The following is a 23,217-nucleotide window of genomic DNA, read 5'->3' as shown; positions in this document are numbered from 1 at the left end:
GATGTCGGCCGCGTGGGTTCCCCACTCAACCAGACATCTTAGCCTTTTATTTGATATTGTATGAATGTTGGTATTTTGCATATCACCAAAAACTTCAACCGCACACTCGCCTTCATTTCTTTTTGCAGACCTCCAATGCCTCCGGCCAACTCTTTGCAGCCACCATTTGGCCATCTTTGCAGCCACTATTTGGCCACCTTTGCAACCAACACTTTGCAGCCAACACTTTGCAGCCAACGCTCCAAACTTTCCCACGTGACTTGCTGCTTCCTTTGTCCAATTGTTAGTCAACATAACACCACTTTCGGCTGCAACTTTGCATTCATTTTCTAATATATATATATATATATATATATTATATTATATCATACTTGGAAAGCCACACTCAAGCATGACCCAGCAAATCTGCCCCAGCCTAAACAAAAACCCCATCCGCTCCATCTTGGAACTCCCAAGTCACAACACCCAGCCGTGACTTTTTCCTCATTAGAATAAAAAACCCAACCGCAACTTCCAGTGCAGCCCGGCCACGAAAACTCCAAGATTTCAGCCGCAACCTCTTCGCAAGTTTCAAATTCAGTTGTGATTTTCAACAGACCCAAACAGGGTTTTACTTGCCCTGCTCTTGCTTGGGTTGGCTGGTATTTATAGTAGAAAGCATCTGTTGAGCATGTTTCTCATTTCAGTTAATGGACTATCTTTTCAGGGTTTGTAAGTTGTATTCATGTGTCGACTTATCTGGGTTGCTAAATTTTCTATCACAGTTTTGTCAAAATTTTAAAATTTTATGTTAGTTGTGTGAGAACAAAAATGAAATACATGGATAACGATTACCCTACAAATTGAGTCAGCAATATATTTCTCCAAAAGAGAACAAACAAATACTGCAAATGGTCCTGGGCTTTGAAATGACGACAAAAAAAGGAAAGGAAGTTACATATGGCAATCAATTTGAACCGTTTGCTTAAACTTCAGAGGCTTTATACCATTTGCATTATCTGTTTGCATCTTGAAAAGTACAAATTGGTGTTAGAGATCAAATAGTAGATTGTCATCTCTCAAAATAATTGTGTTTTTATGTGCACGGGCGAGCACGTGTAGCACAGAATTCTGGAATTTTTTAAAGCCACCATTCCCAATCTCATACCAGAGAAGTACACGCATTCCATTTTCTTATAGATGTTCAATTGCTTTTTCTTCTGCTCAGGTTAGCAGGGAAAGTGGCATTGGTGACTGGTGGAGCCACCGGTATTGGAGAAAGCATTGTGCGCCTATTCCACAAACATGGTGCAAAAGTTTGTTTAATTGATATGCAGGACAACCTGTCCTTGCAAGTCTGCGAATCCCTCGGTGGTGACCCAAATGTTAGTTATTTCCGTTGTGATGTCACAATAGAGGATGATGTTAGCCGTGCAGTTGATTTCACAGTCAATAAATATGGCACACTTGATATCATCGTCAACAATGCTGGGGTGTCAGGCTCACCTTGTCCCGACATCCGCAATGCAGATGTATCCGAGTTTGAGAAGTTATTTGATATTAATGTGAAGGGAGTCTTCCTTGGAATGAAACACGCAGCTAGGATAATGATCCCACTAAAGAAAGGCAGTATAATTTCTCTTTCCAGTGTTGCAAGTGCTTTAGGAGGCTTAGGACCACATGCATACACAGGGTCCAAGCATGCTGTATTGGGGCTCACCAAGAACGTTGCTGCCGAGCTTGGAATTCATGGGATTCGTGTTAACTGTGTTTCTCCTTACGCAGTTGCGACAATTTTGGCTTTGGCTCACTTGCCCGAGGAGGAGAGAACTGAAGATGCCTGGGCAGGTTTCCGTTCGTTTGTAGGGGGAAATGCCAACTTGCAAGGAGTAGAATTGACTGTTGATGATGTAGCTAATGCTGTGCTCTTCTTAGCAAGTGATGAGTCCAAGTACATAAGTGGAGATAATCTTATGATTGATGGGGGCTTCACTTGTGTAAATCACTCACTAAGAGCATTTAGATGATGGGGTAAAGTTAATCGGATTGGTGCCTTGTTTCGAATGGCAGCTTGGAGCATGTTGTGTTAGGCTCTCATAAACTTAGGTATTGGCTAAATAGTATGCTTGGAAAAGATTGGACGTGGATCGAGATTGCCGGAGGCTGGAAAGTTTAGAAGTCAATTAATTATTGCTCTTGGTATTTATAAATGTAAACGAGATTGTTTTTTTAACTGTATTGTGAACTAGATATGAATCATTACAGCGCATGAGTCTGCTTATAAAGATAGTGTTCATGCAGTGCTTGAACAATCATAAATAATAATTCACTGTCCCACGGGCACCACATTTCTCCAAATTCGTTACCCCAAAAGCTCAAACCAGGAAGAATGAGAAATGACTACCGGTCTTTTCATGAGAATACAAAGAGATTGAAAGGACAGGACTCTTATGACAATAAACAAACGGTAACAACCATGACTCTGGTGACAACATCGGTAACAGCGATCCACCCAGGGACGGACCCAGGATTTCAAAATAGGGTGGGCTAAATTTACCTTGCATGCAAACCTATTAAGTCCATCTCTAATGCTAGATAACTCAAACCCGAAATTTTCCCCTCTAAAATAGAACAATTCATGTATATCTCATACTCAAATAATTTTTCAAAATTCTTTTTTATGTTAATTTTACAATATTAAACAAAAAATTATTACAATTTTAAAGTTGAGGAATGGGGTGTGGTTTTAATTTAAACATAAATTTAACGGGGAAGTGTGGTTTTTAATGTTAATTGTTTCTGTATGTGAAGATTTTTGGTTTGTTTTTATTTATGTGAAGTGTTAAATGTTAATAAAATTGGGAAAGTGTGGGGTAATATGGGGTGGATTAAAAAGGGGAGGTGCCCTCACACGCAACTCCACCTAGTCAATGCACTAAATCTATCAGTTGGGGTCCATTTACATGGGTTGATTGGAACTTGGGGAGGTGTGTTGGGTTTGCTATTTTACACTAGAAAAAAAAAATATTTTGCCTGGGCTATAGCCCAGGTTAGACAAAGGAACGGTCCGTCCCTGGATCCACCAAAACCAAATTTTGAGAGGTTAAAAGAATGAGATAATGTAAGAGTTTTTAATAACAAAACGTTCCTCAAGTTCACAAAACTATCAGCTATAAGATAAAGTACTATGCAAAATGGGCCAAAAGCGCACACTCAAAGTTAATGTTACAGAACTAGAGTCAAAACACTTCTGAATAATCCAAAGTCCTTGAATGAGAGGAACTTGAGGGGTCTTCTTAACTCAGTAGTTAAGAGTATTTACCCCGCACCCAAGGTCTTAGGTTCTATTCTCCTCCTAGAATACGCTTTTATAAGAAAAGAAAATAAAGAAATTGAATTTGGGAACATTTCAACAATGGAATACCATTAAATTACCATGCCGAGCCCAAACTTTGAGTTGACTGTGGACCGTAAATATCAGGATATGACCTCCATAGTAGTAACGGTTCTTCGGTTCAAATAGAACCAATATAGATATAACTGAAAAACCAGAACCCCTTTTGAGTTCCTCCATGGCCACAAACCATTTTCCAACCTCAGAAACACCCTCTTGCAAAGCACACTGACTTACTGACTTACACTCTGCAAACCCTAATGGCTTCTCTTCAACCTTCATGGCTCGCTTCCCTCAACACCATCTCTTCCACAACAAAACCCACTCTTTTCCCCTCCACAAACCTTAACAAGCCCCACCCTTTAAAACCATTCAAACTCTCCTTCTCTCTGAACCCACCCAATGCTGAATCTTCACAACCCAACTCACCAAATTCGCCCGAAACAACGCCGGAAGCCGAGCCTGGGCCAACGGACCCTGTCAAGCTCGCACTGGAGAATGCCAAGGCGTATAAGAAGTCAGTGCAAATGAACAAGAAATTGAAAATTGAGAAAAACCCAGTTAAGAATGGTGATGGGATTGCTGGAAATGGTGAGTCGGGCCCGGATGGAGCTGGCGGTGGGAAGAAGGAAGTGCCAGCTGCGGTTAAGATTGCAATGGAGAAAGCTAAAGAGTATAAGAAGAGTAAAGGCATTGTGGGTGGTGACATTAATGCTGGGGATAGTGACAAAATTTCAGGTAATTTTGAAAAAAAAGAAGATTTGAAATTAGAGTTGAAGAGTGACAGTTTCCATGTTCTATTGAAGTGAAACAGGGACTTGTGTTAGACTTACAAAAATTTAGGTGTTTGTTTATTTGCTTTTTCATCAATGGTAGAAGGTTTAATAATCTATAAGTTCTGTTTTGATTTTTGTTTTTCTGAGTTTGCTTTTCCATTATTTTTCTGAGCAATGCACTGGAGTTTTCTAAGGTGATAGCAAACACAAAATACCATTGGAGGTTCTGCTCAAGAATGAATTATGTAATTTAAAATGTGGAGTAAAATTTGTATTTGAATTGTCTTATAGGTTTGGAGGAAAGTACTGGGGGAAACTTGGGGAATGAGATAGTAGACAAGAAGGGAAAATTGTCAGTTTCAAGTATTGATTTTGTGGGACTTGGCTTTGCGGATAAGAAGGAGGGTAGAGGACTGCCAGCTGGGTTGGTTCCAATAGCTGACTATTTTCCAGAAGGGAACTCACCTGACGTTGAGATTATAGTCGGGGACGCTAGAAATTTTGATGCAGTGGCACGGAAGCCAGAGCAGACTCAAGGAGACAACTCAGATCTTTACAAGCCAAAAGTTTCTTCATGGGGTGTATTTCCTAGACCGAACGACATTTCAAAAATGGTATGACAGTTGATGTCACAATTAGTGTTACATTAGCGTGTTTGATACATACATATAACATTATACATGAATAGGGGCATTCATTTTTAAACGGATATTTGAAGAAGTGCCCAGGAACCATATGCAATCAATCCTAAGAATGAAATAGATGGGTCGCGTTTCGCAGCTATAGGTTATTTTTAAATGCCTTCATATATTGTAAATCTTCATTGAAGAGTTTGGCTCCCTCACAGACTGCTCTATCAAATTAAATTGAAAAGATGGAAACAAGAGCTTAATTTCATCTTATGTGAATTCCTCAGTTGACTCTGGAAGTAGCTGATGCGTTGTTCTTAGTACATATCATGTAGGGAAGATGTTCACTTATATTTTGTTAGATCATGTTTCAAGTTTCCACTGGTAGTATGTATTCTAGTTACTCTTTGGTGTTTAAAACTATTGAAGAAATAGGTGCAAAAATCTTTTATGAACTAATTTGACCATAGATTGATGTTATTTATCTGACTTGATGGCAACAAGACAATTGGTTTATATCCTTGAACTTCACACTGGTAAATGTTAACACTGTAAATGGATTCACAACTTTGTACTGTGAGATGACCATTTATAGAGTGAAGTTTTTGAATTGGGAATATTACTGTGATAGTGAAACAGCTGCTGTATTTCTGTATTAGGGGAAGGGATTGAAAATGTGATTGATCTAACTGAGTTTCTTTATTTGTTCAGTTTGGTGGTGGAAGAGTTATACACCCTGGGGAAGTGCTGGAAACAGCTGAAGAAAAAGCTGCTAAAGAAGCACGCACAAGACAATTAGTTGCTGATTACAAGAGTAAAATGGGCATGAACATTGATCCAAAGCTAAGATCTGAATGTGAGAAGGTTGGCTTCTATTGAAATTTTTCGTTGTCTGCTTGTATGCCAAAATATTTTCTTCCCCTGAAAACCCTTTTCCCTTGCTTCCTTTTGTCATTTCTTAATTTACTCTATTCATTTGTTTGTTTCATAGAAGTCGAATTTCAGATAATGTCATTGCAGAATATGTTTCCTTCTCTATTTGCAATTAACAGGAATAGGCTACTTGGTTTATTCATATCTGAACTTATTGTTTTTTTTATTTTTATATAATGCTCAGACGAATATAGGAATTTGAAATGTTTCTAAAATTCTTTTGTTATTTGCAGGTTTTGAGATATTTTACTGAGTAGAGATCATGATGAATTTAAAATTAGGTCAATCAAATTCTTCTGGGTACTGGAAATGGATTTAAAATTAGGTTAAAAGTTTAAAGTCAAATTCTAGTGGCGTCAGGTTGGTGTTTTGGGTGGTGCCACTGGTCTAGATCTTAACTAAACTAGATGTTGTTGGAGTTATCCATGAATGCAGTAAATTTGTTAAAAAAAGAACAAAAACCAAATTATATGATCCCTTATAAATCCTAAACTAAAATTTGCTAGCTCTCTATAAAAGGAAAATAGATTTTGGGTTTCCATTCTAAATACTTCCAGATTTCGACTATGGTTGACTGATGTAAGACTGGAAGAAAAATATATAGCAATGTTACTGATTGTGTAACTTGCGTGCGATTGATGTTTTCTGTAGAGAAGTGAAGAACATAGCATCACACTAGTAGGATTCTTGGAATCCCCTAGAGACCTTGGGCATCACACTTGGCTGTGTTGCATCATAGAATCCTAAAGAGAAGCATATGCTACTGAGACAATTCTGTGAATTATTTCATATGCCAAAATAAATGAATACAGCCTGTATACAGAGTCTTGTAGTGACCTTACGCTTCTGTGATTTTCAGACACGGTATTATACAAAATTGGAAACTGAAACTCTTGAACGTGTAAATCTTATAACAAAATCTTGAGTATTATGGTTTTGTAATCTTGCCCTTCACCATCATCTCATCTTAAAGAATCCAATAAAATTATACAGCGTTGGCATTTCTAAAATTAATAATTTTATATGCAGGCACTAAAGGATGGTGACACATTGATGGATGTTGGAGAGCTTAAGGAAGCATTAATCTACTATGAGCAGGTTATGGATAAGTTACCATTTAAGGTAATGTTGCTGAACTGCATGCTCATATAAAACAATAAATAAATTTTGCTACGAACATATTTGGACAATGTGTATTTTTTACTATGACGAAATGATACATACCTCTCTGATTTGCCGCAATTTCAATAATTTACATGCCAATTAGTGTTCCTTGTAGGAGTATTGTTGTAAATTGTAAGACTCGATAAGATTGTAAGTTGACTGATATCATTTATGTTGTCAGCTTATACCATCGCAAACAAGTATTTTATTGGGAGAAGTATTGAGGACTTGTCATGCGTTGGTCCTTACTAACCCTGGTTAAGCAAAATGATTTACCATGTCTTCATAATCTTTCGCAGGCACAATCTTTGGTTCAAAATATCTGAATCCAAAATTTTCATTTCCTGATATCCAATATTAGTGACAGTGACATAGCAATTACTGTCGATCATACCCCGTTAATACGTGACTGGATTTAGAAATTCAGTGCAACTGATATACATTGATTGAATCTATTAGTTGAATCCAGATCCGTTAATTGATGGGGTGCTCTCTTGTAAATTGTAAATGGCTGTGATAGCATTTCAATTTACAGAGAACTAGTGGAAGCTCAAAATAGGTTTGTGGGAGGGAAGCACTTATGACCTGTGAAAGTACTCTGACTTAATCAGGTGATTGGTTGTCTTATAAGGTCCAATTAACAACAGATTCTGGAGAGAGGGAAAATCATCTGAGAAGCAAAAATGCATCTTATTGGAGAAGCTCATTTTGAGAGTTTCTCCAGAAAGACTCTTCAAGAGAACCTCTCTGTGAATTTTATTTTTTTATTTTAGTTTTTGGACAAGTTCTGCCAAATGGGCACTAAGCTAATAGCCTAATACAGGTAATCAAGCATTATGATTTTTCTGCAGTTGTGTGCTTTATTTAAATCTGTTACTTTTGTTCGCTCTCTCTATTATATCACTGGGCTACTAAGTAAAGACTTTGCTTCTGACCTTTTCATGATATCCATGGTACAGCTATCTGTCTAAAAAAATCACTGGGCTACTAAATAAGACTCTTTTGGGAACTACTCCACTCAATTAATAGAGGACTGCTCGATTTTTATGTCATTGTTTCTATTAAGCCAAGCCCTCTATTAATTGAGCAGCTTGCTATTTTCCCAGCATATTTGGAAACTTGAAATAGTGAAATGGCAAATATTCAAAATTCATGTTCATGTACGATGGCCATTTTTCCTGCACAATCTTCCTCTTTTTGGGCTGAGAAATGACTTTGTAAAAAATTGAAATACTATGATCTAATGATCCGGTTTATAGAAACCATGATCCTTAACTTTTCAAAAACAAAAAACCATGATCCTAAATATACTATTGAACATCTTTTAGTTTTAGCTAGTGATGTGATGCAGTTGATATTTGAGAGATGAATTTTTCATGAATCAGTGTTCAGCACCTCTTTCTTTTTTCTCTTTTTTTTGTTGTTTTTTTTTGGTTTCTGGGTAAAAGGGTAACATCTGATTTTTCTTTACATCCGTACATTTTCAAATTTGTTTCATGTGAAAATTGTTTTGACAGAGTGAGCTTCATGGGTTGGCTGCTTTACAATGGTCTATTTGTCAAGACTCCCTCAGTAGGTATATATCTTAATTTTGAGAATTTATTTGCTCTGTCTAATCATCTCATGAGACTTTGTTACTTATGTTTCACATGGAATTTGAAATAAGCCGGTTGCCTTTTGTGTGATGATAAATACATCAATCCAAGCAAAACTCTCTAGTTTTGTTTCGAAGTTCGGCAACATCCCATTTCAATGTGACGACACGACTGTGCACAATTACCTGCCAAAATTTCATGTGAATGTTAAAAAACAATAACAATTTTTGTCATCCCATGTAAAGTTTTAAGGCATTTGTGGATCAAAATGATTAGCCTGCATCTTAAGCCATGTTCAGGAAAGAAGAAAAGGCATATTTTTTGTCATCCCGTATAAAAGATGCAGCTATTTCGGGTGGGCACATGACTTCTTCTCTATCATTCTATCTGAAGCCATGTTCTCTGTCATATTATTGATATAACGGAGACCATGTTTTGTGTTGTGATTATATGTTTTTGGGTTTGAATGTGGCACATCCTCAATAGAGATGGGCTGTTTCTGACTATTGTTATCTTTTCTGGTCTACAATACCTTCAGATTTTAAATATTAGTGATGGTTGATAGGTCGCAGGAAGCTCAAGTCATGTACGAGAAGCTTCAATCCCACCCAACTGCTAAAGTAAGCAAGAAGGCGAGGCAATTTGTGTTCAGCTTTCAGGTAACTACTAGTTGGATCTATATGTAAACTAGCATCTGTATGCAAGAGACAAGGCACCAAGGCGCTCTATATTCAAATGTAGGGTGCAATCCTAAAGCAAAACAAACCGTGACTCTGAATTGACACCAGAAATGATAATTATATCATAGGCATGCATTTGTAACGATTGTATTTCATGTCCTAAGATCCAAATACCAATTGGAAATAGTAGGCTATATGTTATGGGGCTTACTACAGAATGTTTTTCACATTTCAAATTGGATATATATATATATATTTTTTTTTTCAAGTGCATGTTTTCGGGCAGTTTCTTTCATTTCCATCTTAAATTATATGGAACTTATGCATCTGGCAGGCGATGGAAATGATGAAGCTTACAAGGAGCCAACCTTGGAAGAACACTGGCTTCCAGAATTATTTTGAAGCTTTCATTGAAAATAAATCCGACTATCTGCTAAAAGAGGCTGAAGGTGAAGTAGGTACACTGAGTCAAACTCTTCCATATATTATTTTTCTTGTTTCTCCCATTTTCATAGTGCTACTTATTGCTTTACAAAAGAGAATATAAAGTGAGTATAGCGAGACAAAATCAAACAATTTTGTCATTCTTACTGTATATAACCAATATATTATTTGAACATTTGACATCACAGTTATATGTATAATGAGAAGAAAAAAATTTCTATGAACGTTGGCTTCTTGGATTGTGTTTTAGTTTCTATGTACATATATATTTATATATAATGAGAGGAAGAAAAAAAAATAGTTTGTGGACAATGCGTATTGAGAAAGGTCTAATACAAAGTGCACTGTGAATACAACTGGGTCATTTACTTTGTAACCTGGAATAGTAACTAGAGCTGGGTGACATGACTCGATTTTTTCATAAAATAACCTATTTACATGGGACTCATGAAAAACTAATAATTTTTTCTAATTTTTTTTTACTGAAATAACTGAAAATAGTGTTTATGTGACTCAAGTGAACCGAGATATATGTTTTTTTTATTACCAATATTGTAAACTAGTCTAATATACTTTGGTTATTAAAAAACTACTCTAATATACAGAAAAAGGAATCAAACTCGAACGTAAGGAAGCTGAGATATAGGTTGAGATATTTGATTATGACATGTTTATTTTTGAAGTATTGTAGCGGTGGCGGGCCAATACCCCAAACCAAACAAAACTTGCATTAAAATAAAAAAAGGCATTAAAAAAAAATATAAGCTTCATGTGGAGGAGAAATTATGGAATAGTACGATATCATCATGTCAGCTGGTGATACTTCCATTCAAAATATGTCATGTGTCATACTTTTAAACAACTCACATTTTTAACAGTTGGAATTGGAACATAATTTTTACCATTTAAAATAAAATTAAGAAAATAAAAAAAAATCAGAAAAAACAAGAGATGAGCAATTGCCCACCCCAAACCAGTCGCCTACTCCCATGTCGCTTGGCCTGGTCGCCTCTCTCTCTCTCTCTCTCTCTCTCTCTCTCTTCAACTGCTAAATCATAGCCAGATTTGCTTCTCAACCTTTCGGTGGCTATGCCAGGATCCATCTATATTTTCTCATTAATGAAGGTCTCATTGGTTTGTTGCCTTCTAAACTACATATTTCCATTAGATGTGAAGAATGTTATAATGGGAGGTGGGTGTGTCACATACAAGTTACAAATTGGCCAACAAGAAATTGATATTGAAAAGGTTGATTGGGTTGGGTATTATGCTGGTTCTCAAATGTGGATCTAATAAGCCTCATCAGATATTAAGATTATATAATTTTTTTTTATTCATTGACAATGATGATGAAGTTTCCTGGTTGCAACAATTTATTGGGCTATGGGTATTTGGCTTACTTGTGACTAATGATTATTGGGTTGGATTGCTGGGACTTTTTTTTTCTTTTCTAATTTTATTTCAGTGGATATAGATAAAGTCGAGCTGTAAAAAGAATAATTATTTTCTTTTTAAAATGACACATGATATTTTTTGAGTGAAAGTATTACCAGCTGACATGGTGATATCGTACTACTCTATAATTTCTCTATGTGGAAAGCTAGTAATGTATTAAACAAATGAGAAAAAAAAAACCCAAAAAGGAAAAGGAGTAGAAGGGTGGGGGTAACTGCCACATCGAGTACATGGGTTTTGTGTTTTTTGTTTTGATTTAAATTTTGTTTATTTTAAATGATAAATCTCTTACCATTTTAACCCCATGATAATTGTGGTCTCTAGCACTTCATAGTTTATCAAAAATATTTTCTGAATGTGTTAATGTTTCACCATTTGACGCATTTTAATAAGGAAAAACAAAAAGCAGAGAATGGGGGAGAGAATGGGGGAGAGAGAAAGAGAAGCGACAGACAAAGGAAAGGAACAAAAAAATAATTTTTTTTCAAAATAGTATAGCCGCACGGCTATACTTATTTTGACACATGGCACCTAGGCGCTGTACGGCAACTCTGCTTTTTTTAAATAATTTTGAAAACAAAAACTAGTATAGCCAAGCGGCTTTACGGGGTTTTTCTTTTGTTTTAATTTCCTTTAATAAATAGTATAGCCGTGCTGCTATACTATATATGTGTATACTGAGATCCTTTGCTATACTATATATGTGTATACTGGGATCCTTTTTGTCTTTTAAATTTTTCCCCGATTTTCATTTATCGATAAGAGTAGTTTATAACATTATCCATTATTATTAGGTCATTACCCAAGTCTCTATTGTCCCCGTTTAATTTTTTACTTTTCCGTAGTTATTACCTGTATAAACAATTTAGTACTTTCACATTTAATACTCTATGATACACACACGTATGTATTTTTCAATAATACATCTGTATTTTGTACACGTCTTAGGGACTCGGTTAAATTCGCGTTTAAAAAAAAAAAGTAAACGTACCATACTCGTATTGTACATCTATGTACATATTTCTCATGTTTAATATATGTATTTTTTACAACATTTTCAATAAGACACACAAAATTCACGTATTATACAAATAATTCTCACATATTATTGAATAAAAATAATACATGTTAAAATATTATACAGTGGGAGATCAATATCTACTTTGGATATGTTGAAACTAGCAAATTAATATCTCTAAAGTCTAAACTAATACAACAAGGAGGGTGCTTTTTGCTTAATTTTTTATAGATTAAATAGTATCGCCACTCGGCTGTACTACTTTTTTTTTTGGCTTAAATGTCGAAATGGTCCTTGTGTTTTACCTCATCGGCCAATTTAATCCCCGTGTTATCAATTTGGCCAATTTAGTCCATGTGTTTGTATATGTTAGCAAATATGATCATTTCCATCAAAATTTTGTTAAAACTGGAAGGAAAAAAATTTAAATTAATTTTAAAAACTGTAATTAATTATTAAATATCCAAATTCAATCTAAAAATGGAATTAATAAAAAAAAAAATTGCCTCCCCCAATTTCACACTCAGACCTCAACCATCTCCTAAACCCATAGCCACTCTCACTACACCCATTTCAACCCCAAAAAATAGACATTATGTGCTAGTAGTGGAGAAGGAAGATGATTGCAACAAGAAAATACGATTGACTCAGTAACTTTCTTTGCTACATGCAAGAACATGGCTTTTAATAATTAAGTTATTATTATTATTTGAATTTGAATATTTATAATCAATTTAAATATTGTTTTTCTTTAGTTTCAACTGAATTTTGACGAAAAGGACCACATTTGCTAAAATATACAAATACATGGACTAAATTGGCCAAATTAATAACACGGGGACTAAACTGGCGGATGAGGCAAAACATAGGGACCATTTCAATATTTAAGCCTCTTTTTTTTTTTTTTTTTAAATTTTTTTTAAAAAGAAGACCCTCTACTGATTAGGCGCCTGGTGTCAAAAACGTATGGCCACCCGGCTATACTATTTAAATACATTATACTCAAACGGTATAGCCGCACGGCTATACTATTTAATAAAAAAGGACCCTCCTAGTTGCATTAGTTTGTACCTTATGTGTATTAATTTGATAGTTTCAACATATCCAAAATAGATACTAATCTTCCACTATCTGATAATTTAATACAATGTTTATAACATATATTATTCTTATTCAATAATATGTTTGAATTATTTGTTTTTAAAAAAACATGAGACGTGTATAGAACATGAATGTATTATTGAAAAATAAGTACGTACCTATATATGTATGCATATGTAAAAGACTATAGCCTCTCGTCTATACTATTTATTCAAGACAATTTTTTTTTTAAAAAAAACAGCAAAGCTGTTAGGCTATACTATTTTTAAAAAAAATAAGAAAACAAATGGGGTATAGCCGCGAATTATAAAAGCAGCGGACCCCCCCACCGATTAGGGGCCACGTGTCAACAAATGTCAATTTAAAAAAATTAAAAACACGGGGTATAGCCGTGCGGCTGTACTATTATTTTTTAATAAAAAAGAATACCCTCTATCGATTAGGCGCCACGTGTCAAAATAAGTATAGCCGCCCGGTGATACTATTTTTTATAAAAAAAAATCGTAGTATAGCTGCCGCCGGCTATACTATTAAAAACAATTTTGAAAAAAAAAACTGTAAAATGGGGTATAGCCGAGCGGCTATAATATTTGCCACAGAGCACCTGTGCAGCGCCTAGGCTATACGTGTTTTAGTTATAAAAACAGAGGAACCCCCACCGATTAGGCGCCACATGTCAACAAATGTCTATTTAATAAAATTAAAACACGGAGTATAGCCGTGGTGCTGTATTATTATTATTTTTAATAAAAAAGAGGGTATACTAGTGATTTACCCCTTGACTTGGACTTAATTTTCGATTTGCCCCCTATCCTTTGTTTTTAGAAAATTATGGATATGAACTTCTTTTTCCACCAATTTCCCACCTACCATCTAAATCCGCACCATTTCATCCAAATTGCTGTTAAATATGAGGGCAAAGTGGTCATTTTATACGTTAAAAATAAATAAAAATAAAATAAAATAATTTGAAATTTGAAATAATAATCAATAATGATAGAAATAAAGTTTTTATTTATTATTATTTTTTTAAAAAGAGTAGAGAAAATGTCATCCTCAGACTTCCTATTAGCCTCTGAATATCTACTTACCAACCCCACTTCCTATAAGCCTCATACCAACCCCCTTCTTCCCCAAAATCAAACATATCCCATACAAAAACACCAAAACCTCCACCATATATTTGAACAAAAAAACCCATATGCACTTATTTGAACACACACAAAAACCCAGATCCATTTGATCAAAAATTGCACAAGGGGTAGAGAGGTTATGGTGAGGTGGGTGATTTTGTAGGTGTCAAGGATGGGACCTGGGGTTTGGGGAAGAGAGACCTGGGGTTTTCAGGAAGAGAGAGAGAGTGTGTGATGGTTGTGGGGTGGTGGCTGTGGGAGGGTGAGTTGTTGAGAGAGAGAGGGAGGCTGCGATGGGTAAATGGGTGGTCATGGGTGAGTTGTTGAGAGAGAGATGGAGGTTACGATGGGTAAATGGGTGGTCATGGGTTTGGGGGTGTGTTGCGAAAGGGGAGGCAGCGGCGGCGGGAGGGGGGGTGGGTTGCAGGTGGGGAAGGGGGTGAGTTGCAGCTGGGAAATAGGTTGTCACATCCCGGGATCGGCTCCGCCGTAGCACGATATTGTCTGCTTTGGGCCCCCCTCTTTGCCCTCACTGTTTTGTTTTTGGGAACTCACGAGCAACTTCCCAATGGGTCACCCATCCTGGGATTGCTCTAGCCCCAACTCGCTTAACTTCGGAGTTCCCATGACTCCGAAGCTAGTGAGTTCCCAAAAGGCCTCGTGCTAGATGGAGGCGGGCATGTACATATAAGGCACATCCCCCTCTCCGTTGGTCGATGTGGGATATTACAATCCACCCCCCTTAGGGGCTCGACGTCCCCGTCGGCACACTCACACCATACGGCAGAGTGGCTCTGATACCAAATTATCACATCCCGGGATCGACTCCGCTGTAGCACGATATTGTCCGCTTTGGGTCCCCCTCTCTGCCCTCATGGTTTTGTTTTTGGGAACTCATGAGCAACTTCCCAGTGGGTCACCCATCCTGGGATTGCTCTAGCCCCAACTCGCTTAACTTCGGAGTTCCCATGACTCCGAAGCCAGTGAGCTCCTAAAAGGCCTCGTGCTAGATGGAGGCAGGCATGTACATATAAGGCACATCCCCCTCTCCGTTGGTCGATGTGGGATATTACATGGGTAGTCATGTTGAGGAAGAAAAAGAGAGTAGGGAAAGGGGGGGGGGGGTCTGTGGGTAGGATAGGTTTTTGTTTTGTTCCTTTTCCTTTAATTTTTTCTTAAAAAAATTTATTTATTTTTAATGATTTAACTAACAATTGGATGAAATGTTGATGATTTAGATAGTAGGGGGGAAATTGGCGAAAAAAAGAAGTTCATATCCTTAATTTTCTAAAAAAAAAAAGGATATAGGGTCAATTGAAACCAAGGTACAAGTTCAGGGGGCAAATCACTAGTATACCCTAAAAAAGAAGACCCTCTATTGATTAGGCGCCATGTGTCAAAAATAGTATAGCCGCCCGGCTATACTATTTAAATACATTATACTCCAAAGGTATAGCCGTACTGCTATATTATTTAATAATAAATAAATAAATAGTAAAAAAGGACCCTCCTAGTTGCATTAGTTTGTACCTTATGTGTATTAATTTGATAGTTTCAACATATCCAAAATAGATACTAATCTTCCACTATATGATAATTTAATATAATTTTTATAACATATATTATTCTTATTCAATAATATGTGAGAATTATTTGTATAATACGTGAATTTTGTGTTTCTTACTGAAAATTTAGTAAAAAATATGTGTATAAAACATTAGAAATATGTACCTACATGTACAATACCACTATTGTATGTTTGTTTTAAAAAAAAAACGTGAGACGTGTATAGAACATGAATGTATTATTGAAAAATACATACGTACCTATATATGTATACATATGTAAAAGACTATAGCCGCTTGTCTATACTATTCATTCAAGACAATGTAAAAAAAACCAGCAAAGCTGCTGGGCTATACTATTTTTTAAAACAATAAGAAAAAAAATCGAGTGTAGCCGAGCGGCGATACTATTTGCTACAGAGCATGCGCCACGTGTAAAATAGTATAGCCGTTCGGCTATCCTATTTTCTCCAAAATTAAAGAACCGAGTATAGCCGAGCGGCTATACGTTTTTTAGTTATAAAAACAGAGGACCCCCACCGATTAGGGGCCACGTGTCAACAAATGTCTATTTAAAGAAATTAAAAACACGAAGTATAGCTTTCCGGCTGTATTATTATTTTTTAATAAAAAAGAAGACCCTCTATCGATTAGGCGTCACGTGTCAAAATAAGTATAGAGCCCTGGCGATACTATTTTTTTTTTAAAAAAAAAATCGTAGTATAGCTGCCAGCTATACTATTAAAAACAATTTTGAAAAAAAACAAAACAAAAAGCCGATCGGCTATACTACTTTAAAAAAAAATACAAAATGGGGTATATCCGAGCGGCTATAATATTTGCCACAGAGCACCCGTGCAGCGCATAGGCGCCCACGTGTAAAATAGCGGCTATACTATTTTATCCAAAATTAAAAAACCGAGTATAGCCGATCGGCTATACGTTTTTTTATATTATAAAAACAAAGGACCCCCCACCGATTAGGCGCCACGTGTCAACAAATGTCTATTTAAAAAAATTAAAACACGGAGTATAGCCGTGGGGCTGTAGTATTATTCTTTTAATAAAAAAAAAGACCCTCTGGCCCTGTTTGATAGGCTGGACTGGACTGGATATTTTCAATTAAAATGGACATGGATCCTAGCCATTGTTTGGTGAGCTTAAATTAGTCTTGGATTGGATATGGGCATGGGATCCGTGTCCCAAATAACTATGGCTCCAGAACCCAAGCCTAGATGTGGGTTTAGAATCCAAGTCTTTTCCAGAGACACGCCTCTTCTCTCTTCTCTCGGCGAGCACATCTCCTCTCACCAGTTTCTTCTCTTCTCTCTCTTCCACTCTTTATGTCTTTGTGATTTTCCCCTCTCTCTTCTGTTCTTCTATTCATCTTCTTCTCTGATGCTATCTCATATTTCAAGCAATCTTCTCACTTCAATCTCTCTCTTGGAAATAGGAACAAAAAAATGGAAGGAAAAGGGTGGGTTTGATGCAAAGACCATTGGCTGTAATAGGGTGGGTTTGATGCAAAGACCATTGATGCAAATCTTCTCACTTCAGTCTCTTCAATGCTATCTCATTTTTTTTTCTTTTTTTTTTTTCTTATGTTTGTTTCTGGTCCAAGATGCAAAGACCATTGGCTGTAATAGGGGAATCCCAGATTTTCTCCATCTCCTTTTGGCTCCAATTTTTTTTTAATTTTTTTTACTGTTGTTGTTAATAGTGGTTAATGGGTTGATCGAATTGATCTGAGTAAGTTAGATATGTTGCGTTAATTTTGTTGGATTTGTTGCTTGTTCGATTGTAGGTTCCAATCTTTTTTTTTTTTTTTGGGTGAGACACTCTCGATCTCTTTTTTTTTTTATTGAAGTCCCAATCTCTTTGAATGTTATGGTTCTATAATATTTTTTATTATATAAATATTGGTTATATAATTTGATACATTTTTAATTAATTATTTATGATATTAAATAATCTAATAAACAGTAAATTACTTTTGAATTTTTTTTTAAAATGAAGTCCAATGTTGTCCAGTGTGGCCTTGTACCAAACAATGGATTGGACTTAAGTCTAGTCTAGTCTAGTGTTCTACCAAACAACTCAATAGGACTGAAGTCTAGCCCAGTCCAATCCAATACTTCAAGTCTAATCCTAGCAAGTCCAGTCCAGCTCACCAAATAGGGCCTCTATTGATTAGCATCACGTGTCAAAAACAGTATAGCCGTCCGGCTATACTATTTAAATACATTATACTCAAAAGGTATAGCCGCGCGGCTATACTATTCAATAAAAAAAATAAAAAAAATAAAAAAAATAAAAAAAATAGTAAAAAAGGACCTCCTAGTTGAATTAGTTTGTACCTTATGAGGTCGTTTGATACGGCGGACTGTCATGAACTGGACTAAATCCTATGACTGTCTCGGATTAGCTCAGATTGGCCTAAGCTGGATTAAGTACTGACCTACGTTTGGTGCTGCGTTAGACTAAGAAGCTGGATTGTAAAAATAGTGAAGACCTATGCTTGGTGTTGTGTCGGACTAAAAAATAAATAAAATTCTAATATTTAATTTTAATTAAAGATTGCTAAAACTATCTTATCTATTCTTCTTCTTTTTTTTCCTCTTTTTTCTCCTTTTTTTCTTCCTTTCCTTCCCAGCCCGTTTCTTCTTCTTTTTTTCATTTTTTTTCTTTCTTCCTTCCCAAGTTCCTAGGCCAACCCTTTTTTTTTTTTTTCCTTTCTTCCTCTCTTCTTCTTAATCAACTGTCTAGATTGAAAGCTGTAACCTTTACTGAGAGAGAGAGAGAGAGAGAGAGAGAGAGAGTGGTCAAGGGTTTTAGGTGAGAAAAAGTGCAGAGAGAGAGAGAGACAGAGGCTGAAAATTCAATACCAGCTATTTATTCCATAAGTTCAACTTGATGGCTTCTATGTCATTCCTCGGAAGAATCCTTTAATGGGTACCAATTAGTTTTTAGAATTTTTGTCAAACCACTTCAAGACTGGGAATTCATGACTTCCTTCTCTCAGTCTCATACAAGAAAGCCCACATCTCCGTTAATGGTGTCTCTCTTTGCAGTTGTCCTGATCATGGTGGATGATTTCTTGGAAGGTTCAATTGGGTTTGACAGTGGTTGTTGAATTTGGGTTCAATTGGGTTGTGGTTCCATTGGGTTTGAATTGGTGGTGGTTGATTCGAGTGACTGAGTTTGAATTGGTGGTGGTTGGTTCGAGTGACTGGGTTTGACGATGGTCTGTGGTGATTCTGGTGGTTTGGCTGGGTCTAGGTCAAGAAGAAGAAGCTGGTTATTATCGGACTCGCGTTCTTTGTTCAGCGAAATTGCTATTTCGCGAACCGTGTTTGAGGCTCACTAAATTGGAAGAGCGAGTGAGGTTTTTTGTTTATTGTTGTACTATACAATCCCATTTAATTTAGTCCCCCTCTTACCAAACATGATTTTGAAGTGTTATTTAACACTATCCAGGGCAGTCTAGCCTACCAAACATGCCCTATGTGTATTAATTTGATAGTTTCAACATATCCAAAATAGATACTAATCTTCCACTATATGACAATTTTATATAATTTTTATAACATATATTATTCTTATTCAATAATATGTGAGAATTATTTGTCTAATACGTGAATTTTGTGTGTCCTACTTAAAATTTTGTAAAAAATACGTGTATACAACATTAGAAATATGTACGTAGATGTACAATACCACTATTGTATGTTTGTTTTAAAAAAAACGTAAGACGTGTAATGAATGTATTATTGAAAAATACGTACGTACCTATATATGTATACATATGTAAAAGACGATAGCCGCTCGTCTATACTATTTATTCAAGACAATTTTTTTAAAAAAAAAATCATCAAAGCTGCTGGGCTATACTTTTTTTAAAAAAAATAATAAAATAAATTTAGTGTAGCCGCACGGCTATACTATTTGCTACAGAGCACCGCACGTGTATAATAGTATAGCCGTGCGGCTATACCGTTTTATCAAAAATTAAAAAACCGAGTATAGCCGAGCGGCTATACGTTTTCTAATTATAAAAGCAGCGGACCCCCCCACCGATTAGGCGCCACGTGTCAACAAATGTCTATTTAAAAAAATTAAAAACATGGCATATAGCTGTCCGGCTGTATTATTATTTTTTAATAAAAAAGAAGATCCTCTATCGATTAGGCGCCATGTGTCAAAATACGTATAGCGCCCTGGTGATACTATTTTTTTAAAAAAAAATCATAGCATAGCTGCCGGCTATACTATTAAAAACAATTTTGAAAAAAAAAAGGGAAAAGCCGGTCGGCTATACTATTTTTTTTTGTTAAAACAAAAATGGGGTATAGCTGACCGGCTATAATATTTGCCACAGAGCACCCACGCAGGGCATAGAACACGAGACGTGTATAGAACATGAATGTATTATTGAAAAATATGTACGTACCTATATATGTATACATATGTAAAAGACTATAGCCTCTCGTCTATACTATTTATTCAAGACAATTTTAAAAAAAAAAAACCAGCGTTGCTGGGCTATACTTTTTTGTAAAAGACTATAGCCGGGGGGCTGTATTATTATTCTTTTAATAAAAAAGAAGACCCTCTATTGATTAGGCGCCACGTGTCAAAAACAATATAGCCACCCGACTATACTATTTAAATACATTATTCTCAAAAGGTATAGTCGCACGGCTATACTATTGAAATACATTATACTAAAATGGTATAGCCGCACGGCTATACGATTTAATAAAAAATAAAAAAGGACTCTCCTGGTTGCATTAGTTTGTACCTTATGTGTATTAATTTGATAGTTTCAACATATCCATAATAGATACTAATCTTCCACTATATGATAATTTAATATAATTTTTATAACATATATTATTCTTATTCAATAATTTGTGAGAATTATTTGTATAATACTTGAATTTTGTGTGTCTTACTTAAAATTTTGTAAAAAATATGTGTATAAAACATTAGAAATATGTACGTACATGTACAATACCACTATTGTATGTTTGTTTTTTAAAAAACCTGAGACGTTTATAGAACATGAATGTATTATTGAAAAATACGTACGTACCTACATATGTATACATATGTAAAAGACTATAGCCTCTCGTCTATACTATTTATTCAAGACAATTTTTTTTTTTAAAAACGGGAAAGCTGCTGGGCTATACTATTTTTAAAAAAAAATAAGAAAAAAAATCGAGTGTTGCGCCCACATATATGTAAAATAGTATAGCCGATCGGCTATACTGTTTTATCCGAAATTAAAAAACCGAGTATAGCCGATCGGCTATATGTTTTCTAATTGTAAAAACAGAGGAACCCCGCCGATAGGCGCCACGTGTCAAAAAATGTCTATTTAAAAAAATTAAAAACACGGACAATAGCCGTGCGGCTGTATTATTAATTTTTAATAAAAAAGAGGACCTCTATCGATTAGGCGCCACGTGTCAAAATAAGTATACCCGCCCGGCGATACTATTTTTTTTTATAAAAAAATCGTAGTATAGCTTCCGGCTATACTATTTAAAACAATTTTGAAAAAAAAAACTGAAAAGCGGATCGGTTATACTATTTTTAAAAAAAACAAAAACAAAAATGGGGTATAGCCGAACGGCTATAATATTTGCCACGCAGCGCCTTGGCGCCCACGTGTAAAATTGTATAGCCGTTCGGCTATACTGTTTTATCCAAAATTAAAAAACCGAGTATAGCCGATCGGCTATACGGTTTTTCATTATAAAAACATAGGACCCCCCGCTGATTAGGCGCCACGTGTCAACAAATGTCTATTTAAAAAAATAAAACACGGAGTATAGCCGCGCGGCTATGCTATTTAATAAAAAATAAATAAAAAATAAAAAAGCACCCTCCTAGTTTCATTAGTTTGTACCTTATGTGTATTAATTTGATAGTTTCAACATATCCAAAATAGATACTATTTTTTTAAACAGATACTATTTTTAAAAAAAAAACATCGTAGTATAGCTGTTGGCTATACTATTAAAAATATGTTTGAAAAAAAATCGTAAAGTTGATCGTCTATACTATTTTAAAGAAAGGGTTATTCATAGCAGTGGTGCCTCAACTATACCCGTAGTTGCATTTTGGTCACTCAATTCAATTATTAATTGCAGAGGTCACTGAAGTAGTTGTTGTGTTGCACAATTAATCCTTCCGTCAAACTCTGTTAAATTTTCTATCAAAAATGAGGGTAAATTGGGAAATTCATCCACAACCCTCCCATTCCTCCACAATCCTCCATTGCCGCAACCCAATCCTTGCTTCTCCTTCCTTGGGTTATTAAATGTTTGTTTTATGTGGGGACTTTTGCAGAGCAACTGTGGGATTTGTTTGAACAACGTGAAGACAGGGCAGGGCACAACCATATACACAGCAGAGTGTGGTCACACCTTCCATTTCCCTTGCATAGCTGCTCATGTGCGCAGCCACAGGGACGGAGCCAGCTAAGGCTCACTGGGTGCAGATGCCCCCACTCATCCGCTCGAAACCATGAACCCAAACCCATCAAATTGATAACAAAATTCATTCACACTCCCCAAACCATATCCCTGCCAAACCCACTCAAATTGTTTTCTTTAGTTTCCCTTGTTATTATGGTACCAAACTAGAGCCAGAGGCTGCTACGACAATACCTCATGATCCTTGCTCAGGGAAGTGGAGAAGAAGATAATAGTGGAGGCCTCCTCACCCAGAGCCTCATTGAAGCCATTGTACAACGACGAGTCTCTTTTCTCTCCCACATCTCGGATCATCCCTACACCAGAAGGCGACGATGAAGACGAAGACGAAGATGAAGACGCCACAGAGCCATTCCCCGAAATGACGACGTCGAGGAGTTCCAGGGCCATGTCTTTTTTAGGTTTTAAAATATTTTTTGGAACGCATCATGAATTTCCGAATTTACCCTCACTTTTGAGAGAAAATGTAACAGACTTGACGGAAGGACTAATGGTGCAACACAACACCTACTTGAGTGACCTCTGCAACTAATAATTGAATTGAGTGACCAAAATGAAACTACGGGTATAGTTAAGGGACCATTGCTACGAATAACCCATTAAAAAAAAAAACAAATATCGAGTATAGCTGCACAGCTATAGTATAGCCCACGTGTAAAATCGTATAGCCGTGCGGCTAGACTGTTTTATCCAAAATTACAAAACCGTGTATAGTCGAGCGGCTATACGTTTTTTAATTATAAAAACAGAGGACCCACCACCGATTAGGCGCCACGTGTCAACAAATGTCTATTTAAAAAAATTAAAAACACGGAGTCTAGCCGTGCGACTGGATTATTATTATT

The 23,217-nt window shown here is 36.0% G+C and overlaps 1 protein-coding gene and 1 pseudogene across 2 annotated transcripts; both read left to right on the top strand.

The window, feature by feature from the left end:
• The first annotated feature begins 939 nt into the window (after nt 1-939).
• On the top strand, nt 940-2,279 carry LOC110747964 ((+)-borneol dehydrogenase 2 pseudogene; annotated as a pseudogene).
• Nucleotides 2,280-3,492: 1,213 nt separating this feature from the next.
• On the top strand, nt 3,493-9,818 carry LOC148296307 (uncharacterized). 2 transcript variants are annotated; one of them, XM_088247853.1, is made up of 7 exons: nt 3,493-4,111; nt 4,441-4,763; nt 5,490-5,642; nt 6,741-6,833; nt 8,393-8,451; nt 9,036-9,129; nt 9,485-9,818. In XM_088247853.1, the coding sequence occupies exons 1-7, from the start codon at nt 3,634-3,636 to the stop codon at nt 9,695-9,697; spliced, it is 1,413 nt and encodes a 470-aa protein (XP_088103979.1). In that variant the 5' UTR covers nt 3,493-3,633; the 3' UTR covers nt 9,698-9,818. The 2 variants fall into 2 exon arrangements, with proteins under 2 accessions (XP_088103979.1, XP_088103980.1); XM_088247854.1 differs by having other exon boundaries at nt 9,043-9,129; nt 9,485-9,623.
• Nucleotides 9,819-23,217: the final 13,399 nt, after the last annotated feature.

The sequence above is a fragment of the Prunus avium genome, chromosome 2, assembly GCF_965620075.1.
Source record: "Prunus avium chromosome 2, drPruAviu1.hap1.1, whole genome shotgun sequence".
In the NCBI taxonomy this organism is placed as follows: Eukaryota; Viridiplantae; Streptophyta; class Magnoliopsida; order Rosales; family Rosaceae; genus Prunus; species Prunus avium.
Note: the sequence above shows the minus strand (reverse complement) of the source record. Positions and strands in the feature narration are given on the sequence as shown.

Excerpts from the sequence above, each read along its gene's own strand:
- LOC148296307 (XM_088247853.1), top strand. The coding sequence starts at position 3,634 with ATGGCTTCTCTTCAACCTTCATGGCTCGCTTCCCTCAACACCATCTCT. Across the intron at positions 4,764-5,489 it reads CGAACGACATTTCAAAAATG|TTTGGTGGTGGAAGAGTTAT; the intron begins GTATGACAGTTG and ends TTATTTGTTCAG. Across the intron at positions 8,452-9,035 it reads TGTCAAGACTCCCTCAGTAG|GTCGCAGGAAGCTCAAGTCA; the intron begins GTATATATCTTA and ends GATGGTTGATAG.